The 18,299-nt window shown below is 42.2% G+C and overlaps 2 protein-coding genes across 9 annotated transcripts in view; one reads left to right on the top strand and one right to left on the bottom strand.

Moving 5' to 3' along the window:
* LARGE1 (LARGE xylosyl- and glucuronyltransferase 1) overlaps window positions 1-15,533 on the bottom strand; it is a 276,414-nt gene extending 260,881 nt beyond the window's left edge. For 2 of the 6 annotated variants that reach the window (XM_027715069.2, XM_027715065.2), the window contains exons 1-3: window positions 14,907-14,993; window positions 12,877-12,961; window positions 1,554-1,796 (exon numbers count right to left, since the gene is read on the bottom strand). The gene's annotated coding sequence lies outside the window, so the exon portion shown is untranslated. Of the gene's footprint in view, window positions 1-1,553; window positions 1,797-12,876; window positions 12,962-14,906 lie in introns of those variants that run through there. The other 4 variants (XM_027715071.2, XM_027715067.2, XM_027715068.2 and 1 more) reach the window with 4 other exon arrangements.
* Window positions 14,319-18,068, top strand: LOC120323163 (translation initiation factor IF-2-like). Of its 3 annotated transcripts, none has more exons than XM_039380799.1 (2): window positions 14,319-16,412; window positions 16,826-18,068. In XM_039380799.1, exon 1 carries the CDS (start codon window positions 15,159-15,161, stop codon window positions 16,278-16,280), a length of 1,122 nt encoding a protein of 373 aa, XP_039236733.1. In that variant the 5' UTR covers window positions 14,319-15,158; the 3' UTR covers window positions 16,281-16,412; window positions 16,826-18,068. The 3 variants fall into 3 exon arrangements, with proteins under 3 accessions (XP_039236733.1, XP_039236732.1, XP_039236731.1); XM_039380798.1 differs by having other exon boundaries at window positions 14,319-16,417; XM_039380797.1 differs by having other exon boundaries at window positions 14,319-16,676.
* Window positions 18,069-18,299: the final 231 nt, after the last annotated feature.

Here is an 18,299-nt window from a genome sequence, read left to right as displayed (position 1 = left end):
AGAGGATTACAGAATGGTTTTTGCATCTTTCCTCTTTGCTTTTAGTATCTCCTTCTTTGTTTTGATATTGTGGCTATTATTACCAGCGCTATCTGAAGACTAGAGTCCCCCATAGTTATGAATGGCAAACAAAAAAACCCTCTCACTCATTAATAGAGAATCTAGGGTAAGCTTTAAAGGTACATTCAGTAACCTTAATCTAAAAATGTGGTTTTAATGAGTCCTGCCAGTCTTGTCCAACTGTGCAATGCTTTAATTACGGAGCACTATGCTCAGCATTATGGACTTGGTTGCCAGGCTCCATCAAAGACCCATGTTTCTTGTTGTGCTAAGCATGGTGCAAATATTTAATGAAGAAATTATGCTTGTTAAAGGTGCTCACACAATCCAAAGGTACGATTAAGGAAAACAAGTGGCTAAAACAGGGAAATATAGCTGAAGAGTAAACAGGGCAAATACCGCAATCAGCAGTCACTATACATTTGGGGATGCAACAAGGGAGTGATTGCTCTCAAATAAGACCACACTTTCACTGACAATATTCAGAATATTCATTACAGGCTACAGTGTGTAAACTTCTCACAGTCTATGTCAAAAGGAAGACTAGAGTTAAGGAAAATTGCTCAAATTATACAGCATACAAATTCAGATTTTACCCTGGACTCCAGATACAATGAGAAATCATTGCTCTGTGCAACTCTAAGCAGACAATTAAAAGATTTCACCAAGTAGTTCACAAATCTTATACAGGTCATCATGCCACCTCACTCCCATTGAAATCACATACCTCACTACAGACACACACACTTCTCAATTTCGAAGTACTCTTTCCAGAATATATAAATAAAAACATCCCCAAAACCCTATCTTACAATCAACCTTTCTTTTTTTCCAGTAAGAAACTGCAAACTTTTGGTATCAAGGCAACCCCTCTTTCCTAGAGACAAATACACACGTTTGATCCAAAATGTGGACCAAAACTTGACTAGTATAAACATGAAGCACTAAAGTGAAAGGTGGGGTCCAAAAACTAGAAGCAAAACCATGAGAGAGCCAGTGAGGGGGTGGAGGAGAAATACGAACATGCTGTTCTAGTCTACTAATATAAAAAAACTTGAATACTGTTTATAGACCAGAATGCTCTTCTTCCTCACTGCCAAGCCACTGTTCTCTTAATGATGAGAAAGAAAGAAATTGGTTTGAAATCTTCAGTCCTAAATTTCTGCTTCAAAATTATGGTACTTTTCAGCAAGGCAGTTGCTGACTATAGTAAAAAGCTTAGTAAAGCTGAGCAGTAATTAAGAGATCTCATTTACAACACAATTTCACATTTGTACAGGGGGAAATGTGCTTCTTACGACATGACATTTCCCATAAAAGACATGGAGATATAATACCATCTGAGCCTTTCATTTGTCCTATGAAGTAAACCATCACTTCCTATGGTAAGAAAATATGCACTTTTTCCTGGTTCCGGCCAGGACAGGGTTCATTTTTGCAGTAGCCATGTGAGGGCATGGGTAGGACCCAGGGGTTATTCTGTATCACCTCACCTCATTTTGCAGGGATGGGGGAAAGGGTCCCTTCCAGGGCGTGGAGCGGTCGGGTATTGTCGGGGGTTTTCTGCATAGTGCACAATCACGGGTGAATCGTTCGCCTCTCTCTTGTACACTCTGTCATTACCATTGTTGCTGTTATTGTTCAGTTTTCTTATTTCACTGCTGTTTCCAGTAAATTGTTCTTATCTCAACCCATGTTCTTCGCCTTTTCTACCTCCAGTTCTTCTCTCCATCCTGCTGCAGGGGGGAGGGAAAGGGGAAAGTGAGTGAGTGGTACGAGGTTTGGAGTCTTTCAGTGGGAAGACTAAATTGAGGAATACCATTCCTAAACCATGACACCACTTGAATAAAGAGAACTACTGAAGGCAAAACTTAAGAGATAATGAATACCACTCAGAGCCACAGAAAACAATTCTTGGAACTTTTTGGGATCATATATTCAAGTCCTATTCCAAAAATCAAATCAACAGCCACCATGCCATGGCATTCCTCCATAGTCGGAGCAAGCCTCGATGGCTTTGCAATATGCCTAATACAATTTCCTAAGCTGTATTTACAGAAAGTAGACCTGTATCAGTTTATACTTTATTTAAAATCAGTGGTTTCTGTCTGTGAACCCCTGAATGTTGTACAGATGCACATGCAGATAAAAATAACATGTATAAGTCTGCATGTCCTAGTCAATCAAGAAGAATCTTGAAAACTGTCTACAGAACATCATTCATTCTAAATAATTTCATAGGAGTAAATGACCTCAAAGATGAGAATTTTGACTATGTAACATTCCATACTGATTTTCACCTCAAATGAAGATATTTCTAATAGATCCAGAGCATTCACTAATCTTCAGTTTAATATATATATATAAACATGAGACAGACAGTTAGACATGTCAGTGTTCTAATTCGGTTCTTGCAGAACTTTTTCTCCCATCTGTAGATTCACAACGGCAACAAATTTTGCATTAACTGTGCCAAGTCTGGTTAGAAAAGCTCTCCTTTATTTGAATATTTTGTGTTTTTAAAGAAACAAGTATCTATGGATCCAAGACTTCAGTCTACCTGTTAGCTACAGACATGCAGCGAGAGAAAAAAAAAAGCCCTACTAAGTATGACAGCACCTTGGACATTCAGTGGTGCTTAGAGAGATTAATTAAATGCACTGAGCCCATCCCAATCCGCATTCTGATATAACAATCTCAGATACACTTCTATGCCAGCCCTTAGCAAAGCACCTTCTAGAATACAGATCTTTGCCTGCATCAAAAAGATACTTCTGAGCCATAGAATTAGAGCAAAAGCTCTCATATCTATATCTGTAAGCTCAAAATTCTTAAAATCACTGTATCCTCTCCAGTTTTCACACCAAGTATAAGCCATGACAAGAACATTTTGAATGAAAATTAGTTCTAAATGAAAGCAAGAATACTTAGCACCTTTCTCATGCATTTCAGCTTTCAAAAACACTTTGCAAATATTAACACGCCAAGATATAAAAGAACCATTGTTTCAGTGAAAGAAAACGAGAGGAGAGGAAGTAGAATTTGGTAGTAAAATGGACAGGTGGCTGGTTGATATTTCAGTTTGTACACTGTGGTTTCATTTTTCATCTTAGTGGCGCATCAAAACAGGTTCTGCAGTACTAGAACAGCAATACTACATTACTGTGTATTGAGACATCCTGGTAGACCCGTTTTACTTTCAACACTAACACTTTTCCAACTGAAATTCCTGTTGCTTTTCTTAAATTAAAACTGCAACATCTTTTTTTTTATTATTCTATACCACCATAAGAAAAGTTTTTATATTCTTATTGAGAATAAAGTGTTTTTCCTTTGCAGCTCCCATTACTGCCTTTACAAAGGCTCATATGCTCAGCAGAGTCAAGATGCTAGATACAGAGGTGTAATTTGTTTAAGTTTGCCCATTGCATGCTCTCTGAATTCCATTGTCTTTTTTTAGGGTGCTTTGCGGCTCTTTAGCCACAGCTAACAAGAAAGACTTATGCAAAAAGATTCCTCCTAAAGCATTATTTGCTACATTCATATTCATATTAACATAGATCAATGTTGGGTGTCTTCTGAGAACTCCATGCTATCCAGAAACATCGCTATATGCATGCCAGTATTCCCTCACAGAAAACACTGATAGCTGATGGGTGGTGAGCTTATCTCAAAGCACAGGACTGACATATTCTCATCTATATTGGTTAGCACCTCACTCCACTATTAGCAGCACTGATTTCAGTAAGACAGTTCATAAGAAAAGTAAAGCAAGAACGGCAAAGTTTTTCACTTTGGTATTTAATGTTCAGCTCATTAAGGGCCCAGCTTGAAGCCCTGTGAACCTGGCAGAAACATTCCCACTTGAGTTTCGAGTAGGGCTTTGAAAAATTAGGGGCTTGAACTTGATATTGAGAAAGAAACAGAAGCTAGTTAAGAGCAAAGGGCACAGGTCTCATCTCCTCCCGCTGTTAAGCCTAGTTTAACAAACTTGATTACTAGTGGAAATTTGCACAGGGTTACCTCAGTCAACTCAGATAAAATTTCCAGCAGAAAAAGCATGGAACTAGTCAACATTTGACAGGAATATCTAACTGAAAACATCCAAGGGTATCATATAATAATCTCCTCGGTTAAAAGCAATGAGGATTCAAAAATGGAGCTGAGACAATCTGAACAATTAGAGCTATTTGTCACTAAAAACACTGAAGTCAACACTACAAACAGGTCCCGAAAGCGCTTCTCACTCTTAATAGTGTTATCTCTGACCTGCTGAAAACCAGGGCTCAATCCACTAAAACTTCACCAGAAATTCCAGTCTGTTCTGATTAATCAAAGATACTAAGTCTTAAAAATTATATCTGTACCTGACTCAAAACAGACCACACAGAACAAGTTCTTGGTGATCAAAAAAGTTTTATCACAAACTCAGAGATGCATGGTGAATATAGGTAAAGAAAAAGACACAAAAACCCCAGGAAACTTATCTTTCTTGCTACCTGCGATAAATGACTCAGTTTCTGCCATGTTAGATGCATTTCATCTTTATAAATTACCATCACGTGGCAGGTGCAGTGGGATCTGTCTCAATCCTGCTAAAGGTTTTTGTTTAGATAGTACAAAAAAATGGTGCTAAATACTGTTGTAAGATTTTATTTTAGCACTTACAAATTGAATATAAAAATATACTTAAAACAGCACACTAATTAAAAAAAAATGCAACCTAACAGAGAAAACCAGTTGTGTCCCAGTGATTTTTTTTCAGAACTGTCCCATGTTGCTCCTCCCAGTAGATCACAACACAGGAATACAGATTTTATTTTTTTCCAAAAGATATTTTAACAAAGCCACCAATAAGTAAGCATGTATTACTCAAATGAAAAATTATTGTGATTAAAAGTACAGTCTGAGAAGAAATTTTAAAAGGGGGAAAGTACAAAGTATCAGTTTTCAAAACTTAAGCACACACTTCTGCATATTGTAAGCTTTTTTGGGCAGTAATGGTTTCTTGCATTGGGAATTTCTGACACCCCAGCTACGTTGGTTGACAGTATGAAGAATGACTACCGATTGATGTAACTTGGCTAGCAGAAGCTGCCACAGTAGCCACAGTTGTATTAGCAAAACCAGTGCTTTTATCTGAATTGCTTCCATCATTTGTGGAATTTATTTTTGCATGAATAAACATAAATATTATAAACACAAGAAACTAGAGATCTGTGAAGTTTTGTGGTTATAATCTTGTTGGGATGAACAGAGAGACAGTGCGATGGCTTGCATGACTAGAGTGCTGCAACGAAGGGATACAGGCTCTTCGGGAAGGACATGTTGGAAAGAAGAAGGTGGAGACACCCTTTATGGGAGAGACATTGGAATGCACAGAGCCTTGCCTGGGAATGGATGATGAGCTAAGTGAAAGCTTATGGGTAAGGACTGAAGAGAGACCAGTTTGGGTGACACTGTAGTGAGCATCTGCTGTAGGTCACCTGGCCAGGAAAAACAAGTGTATGAGGCCCTCTACAGACAGGTAGCAGCAACCTCACATTCACAGGCCCTGGTCCTCATGGGAGACTTAAACCACTCTGGTTATCTGCAGGAAGGACAAGAGACCCATGGCTAAGCATCCAGAGCTTAAATCACTGATAACAAATTCCTGATCCAAATGATAGAGGAGCCAACAATGAGATGTTCTGTGCTGGACCTTATACTTACGAACAAGGAAGGACTCCTCGGGGATTTGAATGTCAAAGGTAGCCTTAAGCTGCAGTGACCAGGGTGGCATTCAGGATCACAAGAGGAGGAAGAAGGGCGAAAAACAAGATCACAGTCCTGCCATTCAGGATAGAAGACCTGGGTCTTTCTGGGGACCTGCTTGAAAACAGTCTCATGCAAAGAAAGCTGGTTGATGCTCAAGGATCACCTCCTCCAAGCTCAAGAACCGTCCATTCCAAAGAGCAGGGAGTCATGCAAAAATGCCAGGAGGCCAGTAAAGATGAAAAAGGAGATTCTGGCAAAACTCAAACACAGAAAGTATACAAAAGGACTGTATACAAGAGGAAGTAGGAACGGGTAGACCGGAAGGAGTACAGAGACAGTGTCTGAGCATGCAAAAATGCAGTCAGGAAAGTTAGAGCCCACCTCGAGCTAAAACTTGTGAAAGAAATCAAGAATAAGTATCTGAAGGGAGGGTAATAAAGATGGTGGAGCCAGATCCTTTTCAGTGGTGTTCAGTGACAGGAAAAGGGGCAATGGGCACAAACAAACATAGGAAGTTCCCTCTGAACATCAGGAAACACTTTTTTACTGTAAGGGTGACTGAGCCCTGACACACATCGCCTAGAGAGGTTGTGGAGTCTTTATCCTTGGAGATATTCAAAAGCCATCTGGATGTAGCCCTAGGCAACTTGAAAAAATCAAACTCGGGCATTTCTTAATATACCAGCGTCCAGCTGCATGACAGGTGAAACTGAGGAACAAAACCCGAACATGTAAAATAAAATATGCTGCAAAATTAAATTATTTCAAAGAATTCTTGATACTAACTTCAGGTCCAGAAATCTTTATTGTTGATGTGTAGTACAATATTTTTTAGACTGAGAACAGAAAGGGAAGAAACTCGCCTATGAAAAATTTTAAGAGCTTTAGGACAAAAAGAAGGACATCTGAAAAATTTGTTCTGTATCACACTGTATCACCTTCAGATACCTGTTGAATATGGATTTACCTTAGTGCTGTTTCTCTCATTCTCTCCACCTCTTCAAAATCCTCTTAACAAATTTGCCCAGTAACATGGCAGTAGCCTTCTATTCAGAAAAATGCTGTGTCTGCCCCTGCTTATCATGAGTCAAAACTGATATAAAATGATGCAATCAATAAATGCATTTTTAACCCAGTGAGCACATGTCAATAATTGAGTGGAAACTCTGGTTTCCTTACTGTTCATTTATGGTGATTTCTAAATGGCAGTGGCCTGTGCCAGTTACCCTCTCCAGGTTGTTAGCACTACCTGACCATAGACAAACTCCATGTATTTAAAGAACAATAACCTACAACCTTTAAATATCAAGATATATTAATCTGCTCCTTCAAGTATTTTCCTACTGCCTTCTTGAAATATTGTACTATTTTCTATTTTTCGAGAAGTAAAACACACTCCTTTCTTCCCTTGATCGCAGCACTACCTCTAAATCAACAGAGTATCTGTAAATTCCACTATGATTAGTTTATTTTGTCAATTATCCATTTGTCAATTAACTTTTGTTTAGTTGGTTTTAGATGCACATATATTCTGTATATTTACATAAAGATAATTGTTATATGCTGAGTATCGTCAGGGACTTGGATTTATCATCTAAGCTACAACTATATTAAGCAACAGTTCTTGCTAAAGACAGTGGTGTTTCCATTTGTTTAAGGCACGGGACAGTGACTCTTTCAGGAAACCAGGGTTCTGCTCCTTGCTTTTTGACTAACCACTTGGGCAACTTTGCTATGGATTTATTTCCACAACATGTCTAAGAACAGAAAATTAGCAAAGTTATTCTACATATGAAAAATACTGTCATCAGTTTCAGTTCCTAACATACTAATGGAACAGTATTACTATTTTTGCTCATCTTAATGAAGAAAAAATGTTTAGGACATCTTTTTTCTCAACTCGTTCACCAACTGTGCACAGTTACTCACATTGCAACGGTAACATAAATCAATATCTTAGCTTACTAAAATGTTTCCACTATACCATGCACTTCTGTATTCCTCAGGTACCAGGCGTGAGCACTGGTGTCAGAGTAGTGACAACTGGTAGCACGAACAGGTTGAAATTTTACATCCAACTTCCCCAGCAGAGCACACAAAAGCAAGGGGTAAGAGTCTGGATAGCAACAGTAGAGATGTGACTTGCAAAATTGATAACCAGATTGCAAGGCAGTACATGCAAGGTTCTCCACTGTCCAAACCAGTTTGAAAGCACCTGATTTTGACCATGGAGGAATGACTTCATATGGAAAGGAGGTGTTCCAATGACGAAGGACCTGCATCACTAACAAGAACACTGCGAATCTGAAGGACCCCAGACGTTTGTTAGAAGCAGCTACTTTAATCTAGCAGACCTTAGGCTGTACTAGCATTGTAGGGAGAACAAGAGAAAAGGGAGGCAGATTGCAACGTTTGGAAGCAAATGCAGTAACTTGGGCCACTGTGCCTATACTCTCTTCTTCACACCTGAGAGCTGAGAGCAACCATGGAAGGATGTGAATTTATTCTCATACACATTGCTTCTTTCTCAAAGTAATCAAAACTGCAAGGTGATTGCTGGACAATGCGCTGAAAACAGCTGCATCTCAAACTTCTCAGCTTGTACATTTTATGGTTGCTTTCTCACGTAATAGTACAGACCAAATTATTGCTTTGGTTGCATTTTGGAAAGCGGTCTGAAATTTAACAACATCAAGTACAAAAGTTTCCCTCTTACCTGCCCATCACCAGATGGTTTGGCTTAGCCACTAGCAGATCCTCTATTCCAATAGACTCGATATCAGTAATGATTTTTTCCCCTTCTGTCTCCATTTGTAGCATCCTCCATTTTGACAACATAAATCTCAGTGAGGAAGAAGACATCCTGAACTAAATGCTTCTATCATTCCTTTAAACTGATCATTTTTGCTTTGTGGAAGTAAGTGTCAACATGCAACTCTCCTAGTACTAAATATTGTTTACAACATCATCACCTACTGATTTCAACTGATTTTCCACTACTTGGAAGAGTCACCGAAGAGGAACAGATTTCTCATAAATGTAGTCATTAAAGAGTTCTGCAAGATCAAGATCAAGGATATAAGTTATAATAAGTTATAACGTATTCCAGTAATAGAAAATATCCACCCTTACAGGGACCTCATTCTTCAATGTTCCAATTCTCTACTTCAGTAAAACAGCATCTAATTGTACAGTATACTTAAGACTGAAGAATCCAAAAAGACAGACAATTGCACCCTTTTAAAGGGGTAGGAACCACCTTTACCTTATTTAAGAATTCCCAAGCATGCCAGCCAATATTTTATCTTGGAAGATTTGTCTGACATCAGTGAGAGCCTCCATGCTTAAATCTGAGTCACACTCTAGAACCAGTCTTAGAATTGAATAAAGGGTGAGACTACAGAAACACAGAACTTAACTTCTGCTTCAAAAGCCTCAGGGTTAATGTCAGTTCATCTTATATAAAAATACTGGGAAGCTTATACTCCCCTGTTAAACAATGAAAGCTAATATTCTTAAGAACAACATGATCTAAAGAACATATATTTGGGTATTTAATAATGCTAGAATGATTGGTTTTCATTTCTTATTTCTATGCAGTGGCATACACCCTTCTAGTACCTTCAGCCTGAAAAATATTGAATTAAGCAGATTCATACATTGAAGTCCAGTAATTTTTAAACATAAAGTTCCATTTGAAGTATTGATTAGCAGCAGCATTAATTGAAGACAGAAGGGAAAACAATCACCAGGGGAATTTAGTATTGAGGTACAGGGTCACAGCAGGGGAGTCACAGAGAGAAGGAAAGTGAATCCTAGCCAGAAGCAGCTGGGTTGAGAAGCCTCAATATCAGCTGAAAACTTAATCTTATTTGAACAATTCACAATTCTTCTTGCTCATCCCATTTCACCACTCAGTAACACTTTATATTCCACAATGAGAAACATTCCTTTCTACAAAGAGACAAATTCATTTCCAAGTCCATCTAGAAATCATGAGCAAAGCATTTCATATTTTAAATAAATAAATAAATAAAATACCACAATTCCTTCCCTTCATTTCTCAGCCCTTTCCCTCCTCTTCCTCTTTGTTTCCTCCTAAAACAAAATCCTTCACTCTTCTCTGAATTTAAATGAAGATTTCTCAGTAACAATAATGTCCAGTTTTCTTCTAGTCCTAAATCTTAGCTGTCAAATGCCTACCAGGAGATAGAAATCTAAAAGCTAATAGTACAACCAAAATGTTGGCCCTCTGTATGTAAATATTACATTCTGCGATAAACTTAAGAGGAAATATTGAGAGGAGCAAATGAAAGTGACAAGTCAACTTCTCTGGAAGTTCTAAGCAGCAGAAACTTTCTTGTGAAGGAATCAGGAAGCTGCTTAAAAAGATTATTTTTTTTTTTGGTTGAACATAAGTTTTCTTGTAAAATTCAATGCCAGAATGTGAAAACAGGTTTAAGCTGATATGGGCATCATCCTTCTGATTTTAGAAAGCTGTGGTTCTGGTGTTACCGCTGATATTGCGGTTTTGCCAAACAATAGCAGATCGGAAATTTTTATGATTTCTATAATTTTCATAGATTCCTGCAAAAATGGTAAAGCAAGACACTGTTAGATGTTACCCTTGACAAGCTGCCCCTCAGGCAGCATGGATAGTCTGGGTCATCATGTGCAACTATTCCCTGAGGATAAAAAATTGGTATAGACATGGAGTAACAGAAATGACTCATCAATACTCAAAAATGCATGGGAGAAGAGTAGAGTGGTGATGACACCCATCTCCTCATAGAACTCACTAGTGAAGAGGTCAGAGGCGTAAGGACAGGGAACTGCAGCCTTGAAAAACAACCTATTTTTATTATTTTCAAGCATAGCTATCTTATGTAGAGGTTAGTGAGGAAGGCTGCATTCTGCCTACATGGTTGGAGACTTCCAGCTTCCTCCACTATAAGGGTTACATGACTCATATGGCTTTTTGCAACAGCATCGGACAGATAGTGCTGGGGTTCTTCTTGATATTTAAGTGTAGCTTCTGCCTGGTTAACTCCATTGTTGTGGAAATAGTAGCTATATCCAAGAAAGAAAGTGATGTGGATTACTACAGTAAACATTATCAGACCTGGTCTGATCTGCAAATTAAAACAGGTAATGGAACTATTTTACACAGTTTGCTTCTAATTCTGACACAGATGGCACTTAAACAAGGATTCCAGCCTTGGCAGATTTCTTCAAAGTCAGTGCCAAGGCCAGGATAATCCTTTCTAGCAATTTTCTCCTTGATTTTTGAGCAACCAACTTCTGTATAAAATAGAATTTGTTATCTGCTGTTCCCCTTCTACAGCCATGCATTGAACAAGCTTTGACAGGACACAAGACAGACCTTCAAATACTGAGCCAAGTGACACCAAAAGAGTCATGAATCCCTACTAGGTACAAAGCTCATTTCTTAACCCTTATCTTCAGGTGGGTGTATCACAAGGAAAAGAAAAATTAGTGATCCAATGAAAAAGAGAAACAAAAAGGAAAAGTAAAAACACCTTCCTTGAGGTACTTCTGACTCTCCAGCTCTTAAATTATGCCAAGTGTGGGATAATGTACAATGACTGTTTTTTAAAGCCAGCATTAATGAACAATGGTTGCTTTTTAAAGCTAGCATTCACTACAAAGAGGAAGATGAGCCAAACCCAGAAAACAGACCAAAAATAGTGCACATGGACATGTGTGTACGTTTCCTTACACAAAATCACTTTTCAGAAAGTTCTTTAGCCACAGCATTAGGCAAATAACCAATAGAGCCAACTCTGAAGAGAATGAAGACAAGCTTGCATTGGCCACTATGTTCTCTTCTCACACAAATCATAATGTTATCAGCACAGACAGGTTATAGGAGAAAGAGACACACCAGAAATCTCATATCCTTAAAATGGATATTTTGTTAATTTATTGTAATGCAGATGATGAAAGGTCTTCAAAGGTGACAAGAGCTCATTAACATGGGCTTTCATACAAGACAGGAAATAAAGACACATGTTAAAAAAAAAAATTGCATTTCTGGATCTAGACAAGCACTCCCATTGAGATAGTCAAGAGCTTGCATGTAGATCGAGTTTAGCATATAGTGCAAAGACTTTGTAGTCAAATTATGAATTTTACCTATTATTTGCCCTTATAAACACCAGGAAAAAAAAAACACTTGAGTTTTGTTGGTTTTGTGTTTACATGTGTTTGGGTTTTTTTAGTTTGCTCTTATAAGAGCATCTATTTAAAAAAAAAAAAAAAAAAAAAAAAAGAAATGAGACAGAAGATAAAAGAACGGTATCCCAGTAAGGATCTATTGACAACTGATTGTTTATCCCAGGTAAAAACAAAAACCACATACTTGAGCAAGAAACTGTCTCCCAAGAGTTCAGAGAATTGTTCTTTCAAAATCATTATTTTTAACACTACTTCAGTTCCACAAGTTAAGTGCACATGGGAGATGCCTAGTTTTACTAGTTTTCTAAAATAATTCATTCAGAAGGAATACTACTTTTACTAATATTGGAGTCCTACACACTGAAATTTCAGATCAAACGTCTGACAGATCTAAATGTTGCCAACAGACATGCAGTCATTCATCACGGCTCTGCACTTTGGCTTTCTGAGGACTGTACTTTGGAATTCCTGTAGACTGAATAGCTGGCACAGAGAATTCAACATATAAGTAACACTATTTTCAGTGCTCCTTCAAAGAAAACCAGTACATATTTTTCCAGACCTGAGAAAACTTACAATCTTTTTATGTCATCTAAACAAAGAAGAAAAAAAGTTGTCATGCATATTTTGGATATTAAAAAAAAAAAAAAGTATCTTGCTACATACTGCCATTCAAATACCTCCAAGTTGTGCTTTCCTCACCAGCAACTGACAAGGGGGGATGTACTTTGAACAGGAAAGATGCTGCACACTACATAAAAATTGTGAGAACTAAACATCAACAGGACAGAGGAAAAGAACCAGCTACCACAGCAGGCAATTAAAAGCAAAAAAAAAAAAAAAAAATCAAAACCAACCTACCAATCCAATTATCCATCAGAGACTGCAGTTACTGCGGCTTTTACATGACTTGCAGCCTTTCTGATCAAGGGCCGTCACAGGACACCTAAGCAGTAAGAATTTCACATTTCAAACTTGGAATACTTATCAGCAATTTGCAGTTTTCAAGAAGACTAGGGATACTTATTCCACATTTCTCCATTTTAAAAAACTGACACACAGTGAAGACATTTGGGGTAAGGGTTTTTTGTTAAATTGTCCTGTTCTTATAAGTAAACTAACCTTGATAACCTATCTCCATTTGCAGCAGGAAGCAGAATGACTTTGTTAAAGATCCCCCCTGCCCTTAACTCATCACCTGAATTTACACATACAATTTCTCCTCTAAGCTTATAGTATAATGATGGAGATCTAGAAGGTTAGAAAAAAAATTAATCTCATCGGTCTTATTAGAACAGTCTGTGCATTTTCACCACTGAATGAGGGGGAAAATCCCACCCACACTAGTGCCCCTAGTGTGCTTTCGCAGTTGGCAGTCTGAAGAGTAAGTAGCAAATCACTACCCTGTCTTTCTGTGTGAGGCTACATTTTGGGGTTTTTATTCCACAGCAGAAGGCATAACCCTTTAAGGAAACTGCAGGGAAACTAGGCAACCTTTCAATCCATTTATCAAATTTCCTGCTGTTTCTATTTCTGAACAAGCTTAAAAAATTATTTTGTACAAAGAAAATTAATCTATATCCAGAAGATATCATTAAATAAAATGTGCTGACCTGTTGGCAATTGCCAGGTCTGGTGTTAACATAGTACTTTGTTTAGCCTGCTGCCCTTCTGTTCCTTTCAGCACTGATATTGTGTAAAAAACCCCTAATAATGTTTAAAAGACATTTGATTTGTTGTCATTTTCATCCTGGCATCCATACCTTCCAGAAGTCATAAACAACAGTCAGTGCTGTGAAAATGTTTCCTGTAGTCATGTTAAGAGTCCTATAAAAAACACGTATAATACATACAGAAAAATGTAAGACCTTATAACAACTGTTCAGATGCCTCCATTGGCTAATTTTCAGTTTTAAAAAAACGCACGTTGGAAAAAAAGTAGGCTTAATTTGCTGTTTAGCAGTACCCCAGTTCTAAGTTGAACAAAGCAGAAGACACTGTACTTAGGTGAAAACGCAAATAAATATCGCTTATCTGATGCTCTGCAAAGAACAAAATTCGCTTACTTTCTAAAACTAAAACTGGGCACAGCAGAAAAGCTAGGAATCTCTCCAAAAAGTGTTACATAAGGCATTGTCAAACTTCACGTCACCTCCACAGGGCCGCAAGTTGCTATTTTCCCCCCATCCCCCGGTGCGCAGGGATTAATGATCTAAATGACACAGTTCTTGTACAGGAGGTGATAGCAGAAGCCTTCCCAAAGGGGAGCTTCCTGGGCAGAAGGCTTTCTGGGGAGGCTGGCGGGGGATGGGGAAGCCACCCTGCTCGCCTCGGCGTCCCAGCCAAACTCCAGCTCTGCCCCGCGGGTCCCGTTCCGCCGGGCCGGCTCCCGGAGCAGGCTCGCCGCGGGCAGAGCGCTCACACCCCACGTCGCGACTCCCTTCCACCCGCCCGGCAGCGGACACCAGCCCCGGGCTCTCCCGGACACCGGAGCGCAGCCCGCCGTCCTTGCCCGGCCCCGCTGCCCCACGGCTGGAGCCCCCACGGAGCGGGAGCACATCCCGGCCGAGGAGAGCGGCGTGCGGCGCGGGGCCAGCGAGCGGACTGGCGACGGGAGCGGGGTCCGAGCCGGGCGGGGTAACCTCCCTCGGCAGGGGGACGTGCCCCTTTGTGCCGGGAAGCGACACGCGCGCCTCCGCCCGAGCATCTCTTCAACTCCAGATCTGATGAGGATTAAAATCCAGGAGATAAAGCTGCCAGCCTGGCCCTCTGGACTTGGGTGCCCTCTCCCCTTCACGGGCTGCTGGAAGGGAGACACTCATCGATTGTTCCTTGCCCTCCCCCGCCCCTCGCCTCTAAAAGCAGCACAAGCTCAACGAGAAGGCTCTTACCTTCCCCGGGTGGCTCCCGGGCCGCCGGGACGGGCGCTCAGCGCCCGCTGCTCCGCGCAGGCAAGCGGTCCTTCCCCCTCCTCCGCTCCAGGCGGGCAGCTCCAGCTCCGTGCCCGCAACCCCGCGCTCCGGAGGTGTCAGCCAGCGGACCACAGCCGGGCCGGCACTGGCGGCTCCACTCTCCGCGGGACGAGGAGCTGCTGACGGTGGGAGGAGGAGGAGGGCGGTGGGGAGGTCCCGACTCTTCCCGGGATGCGCCGCCGAGGTGGCCGCCTCCTCCGCCGCCCAGCTCAGCTCTCTCCGGGGCCTGCCCGCTCCGCGCTGTCCCGAGGTGCAGCCCGGCCCCGTCCGCCTGTCCGTCCCGCTCGCCTTCCCCCGCCCCTTTCGCCGGCGGCGAACCGCGCGGCGCACAGGCCCCGCCGGCGGCCAGGAGGACCCGTGGGCGACGGGGGATTCCGGCCCAGCCTCCTGTCCTCTCCCCGGGGCCTGGTGCACACTCTCCGCGGGGAAAGGAGGCCCTGCCCCGGCCTGGCGAGCAGCTCCGGGAAGGTCACCGGCACCGTGGAGCCGAGCACGGAGGCTCCCTCCGGCACCGCCGCGGTCGTTGCTACTGCTGCCGGCCCGACATCAGCGACCGCTGGGTGCCGCGCTCCGCCCGGGCTCGCTCCGTGCCCGTGCCTGGCGGCCGCCTCCGACTCTGAGTGCCAGGCTGCCCCCTTCCCCTTCCTTCCTTCCTTGCCTCCCGCCCCTTCCCCGCTGCCAGCCTTCCCCCGCCGGCTCCCTCCGGCGCCCGGTGCCAGGCTGCCCCCTGCGGGTCCCGGGGCCGCGGCTACACGCCCGGCGGGGCCGAGGAGGAGCCGGGCGCGGGGGCGGCCGCCGCTGCCGGTCCGCGAGTGCCGGGAGCCGTGTGCCCGCTGCCGCCGCGCTGCCCCGGGCTGGCTCAGCGGCGGCTGCAGCGACTGTGTGTCTGTGTCATGTCTGTGCCTGGGCGGGCGGAGGCGCGGGGCCGAGGCGGGGCCATCCCGCTCACACGCCGCCCAGCGACAGGCGCAGAGCGCCCAACCAGCGGCGGCCGCCGGCGCGCACCGCCCGCCCGCACCGCGGGGCGCCCCGGGCCGCTACACCTGGGTAGGGCGGAGGGGACCGCGACGGGCTGCCCGCACCCCGGCGCTCTCACAGCCGTCCCGCCGGGGGGGCTGCGGGGGCACAGCCGGCCCCGCACGGGGGCCGCGCCCCGCACCCGGCGCTCCCCGCCCGCCCAGCGGTCCCGAGCACCGGCCTGGCGCGGGGAAGTGCGGGGCGGCCCGGCCCGGCCCCCGCCTCGGGCGCTGGTGCCCGTCGGGGGGGCGAGGCGGCGCCTGGCCTTCAGCGTGAGCGCCCGGAGGGGGAAGACCCGACTCCGACCGGCGAAACCGCGTCAGGAATGAATAAATATCACGGCTTTTGGCTTAAGTGTGGTGGAGCGTGTCCCTGCGATGTGTCCCTGCGTGCTGGCAGCTGCTGAGAGTGAAGTGATAAGCGCACCTTATTTTTGCTTTTCTTTTTTATATTTTTTTTTATTTTGTTTTTATGTTGAGCAACCATCAACGCGCGCTTTTTTTCCCCGTTATTGTTATTAATCATTTTTCTTTCACTTCATTAGCGGTGTAAAAATGGATTGTTGCAATATGTTAGCATACTAAGAGGACCGTATGATAACCTGTGCGTATGTTTGGAGAGGATGCATGAAATTCCGAGAGGAGTGTGCAAGGAGAACAGAAATGAGCAAATGTGCGTACAATCTGACTCTAGAAATGCACTGATCCGTTCTTAGAATGGAAGAGGAAGCAAAGTATACACGTGCTTTGAGTAACAATGTAAATAATCAGAAGTATGAATAATAGGGTTAGTAATCAGTATTTACTGTTTTCTTCTTCTAGGGGACTAAGGGAATAGCTTAAGAGAAAAGTGTTGTTCTTTAGAAGATACCACAGATGCTAATTTCTCCCATTACATCAACTGCTTAAATGCTATAAGTCATGCAGAAGTTGCTTTTTTGTGGGCAGAAATTATGCTTTTCAATATACTGTATGAAAATGTTGTGAACTGTTGAACAGGTTGTTCAAAGCATGGTAGTATTTGCTAGACTTGATTAAAGTGTTGGACCATCAAGCTTAGTATTCTGCTGCCAGCAGCATCCACTTCCTGATGCTTTAATCAAGAGTGGTATCGGATGAACTGAAGTAAATCACAAAGTTGAACATGCCAGTGATGTAATGTAAGTGTTACTAACTGCAAATTTTGACATATTGTGACAACTAGGAGAGCATTTTGCAGAAAAAAAATAACTCTGCTTATCTGTAAAAATAATTTAGTTCTGATATGAAGAATTTTCTGGAGAAGCTGCAGTAACATACAGATTGGTCTCTATTGTGCTTGTTTTTTTCATGAGCAAATCAAAGTCAGAAATGAGCTATACTAAACTAACTAATTTTCTCCTTTCTCCTAAGTGAAGCTATAGGATCAGCCTTCAAGTAATAATGTTTTCTTGCACTGTTGAAGGATTGCAACTGCTTTGGTGACAGTCACAATGAAGAAATTGCTGGGGAAGTATGGAGGAGGAAATAGGATTGTGTGTATATAGCTTCATTATTAATAAAACTCGATTATCTACTGCCTGTTATTGGAATTCTCTGCAGTTCCACATTCTTTAGTTTCATGCTATATCTTGAAAACTAATAAGTTGTCAAAGTCTGATCCTACAAAATATTGAACAATTTCTTCAGGTTCTTAATGTTCTTATCTTCTGTTCGAGCAGGGAACTCTCAGCACCCACAAAAAGTCTTAGGTTTTAAGAGCAGCATGGATTATTAGGATTACCTAATGTGCCACCGTGCATGACAAATGATGGAACTTCACGTGGAAATAAAATGTCTTGCTTAAAATTGCTCTGCATCCTTCAGGTTGGGGACCTGCTCAGAAATGGACAACAGTTGTCCAAACCCAGAGAATGTTTGTCAGAGGCTCTAGCTGAGAATGGTTACCACGAGATTATAAAACCTAACAAGGACAGGAAGAGTGACTACCTCTGAAGATAGAGTTTCTCAGAAATTGTGTTTATAAGCAAGTAATCTTTTTCATATCCATAATAAAAATTGCTCTATCAGTCTTTCTCCTTGAAAATCCTGAAGTGGCGATTGCTTTGGACATAAACAAGCAATGCAGAAGGATACTTATGCCAAGGACAGGTAGAAGAAATTAGATGCAAATATTTGCACTTCAGATTTCATTCAGCTAGGAGGAAGGTTTCTCTAGAAACTACACAGGTTCTGGAGGGAGGTGTCTATTTGCATTTTAAAGAAAACAAAAAAGCAAAGCCTATAGAAATGTGAAGCATATAGAGGGTTCTTTTTG

The sequence above is a fragment of the Pipra filicauda genome, unplaced genomic scaffold, assembly GCF_003945595.2.
Source record: "Pipra filicauda isolate LSUMZ 115617 unplaced genomic scaffold, ASM394559v2 scaffold201_size1378038_pilon, whole genome shotgun sequence".
NCBI lineage: Eukaryota > Metazoa > Chordata > Aves > Passeriformes > Pipridae > Pipra > Pipra filicauda.
This window is presented reverse-complemented; position numbering and strand designations above follow the sequence as displayed.

Coding starts and splice junctions, on each gene's coding strand:
- LOC120323163 (XM_039380799.1), top strand. CDS start 15,159: ATGCGCCGCCGAGGTGGCCGCCTCCTCCGCCGCCCAGCTCAGCTCTCT.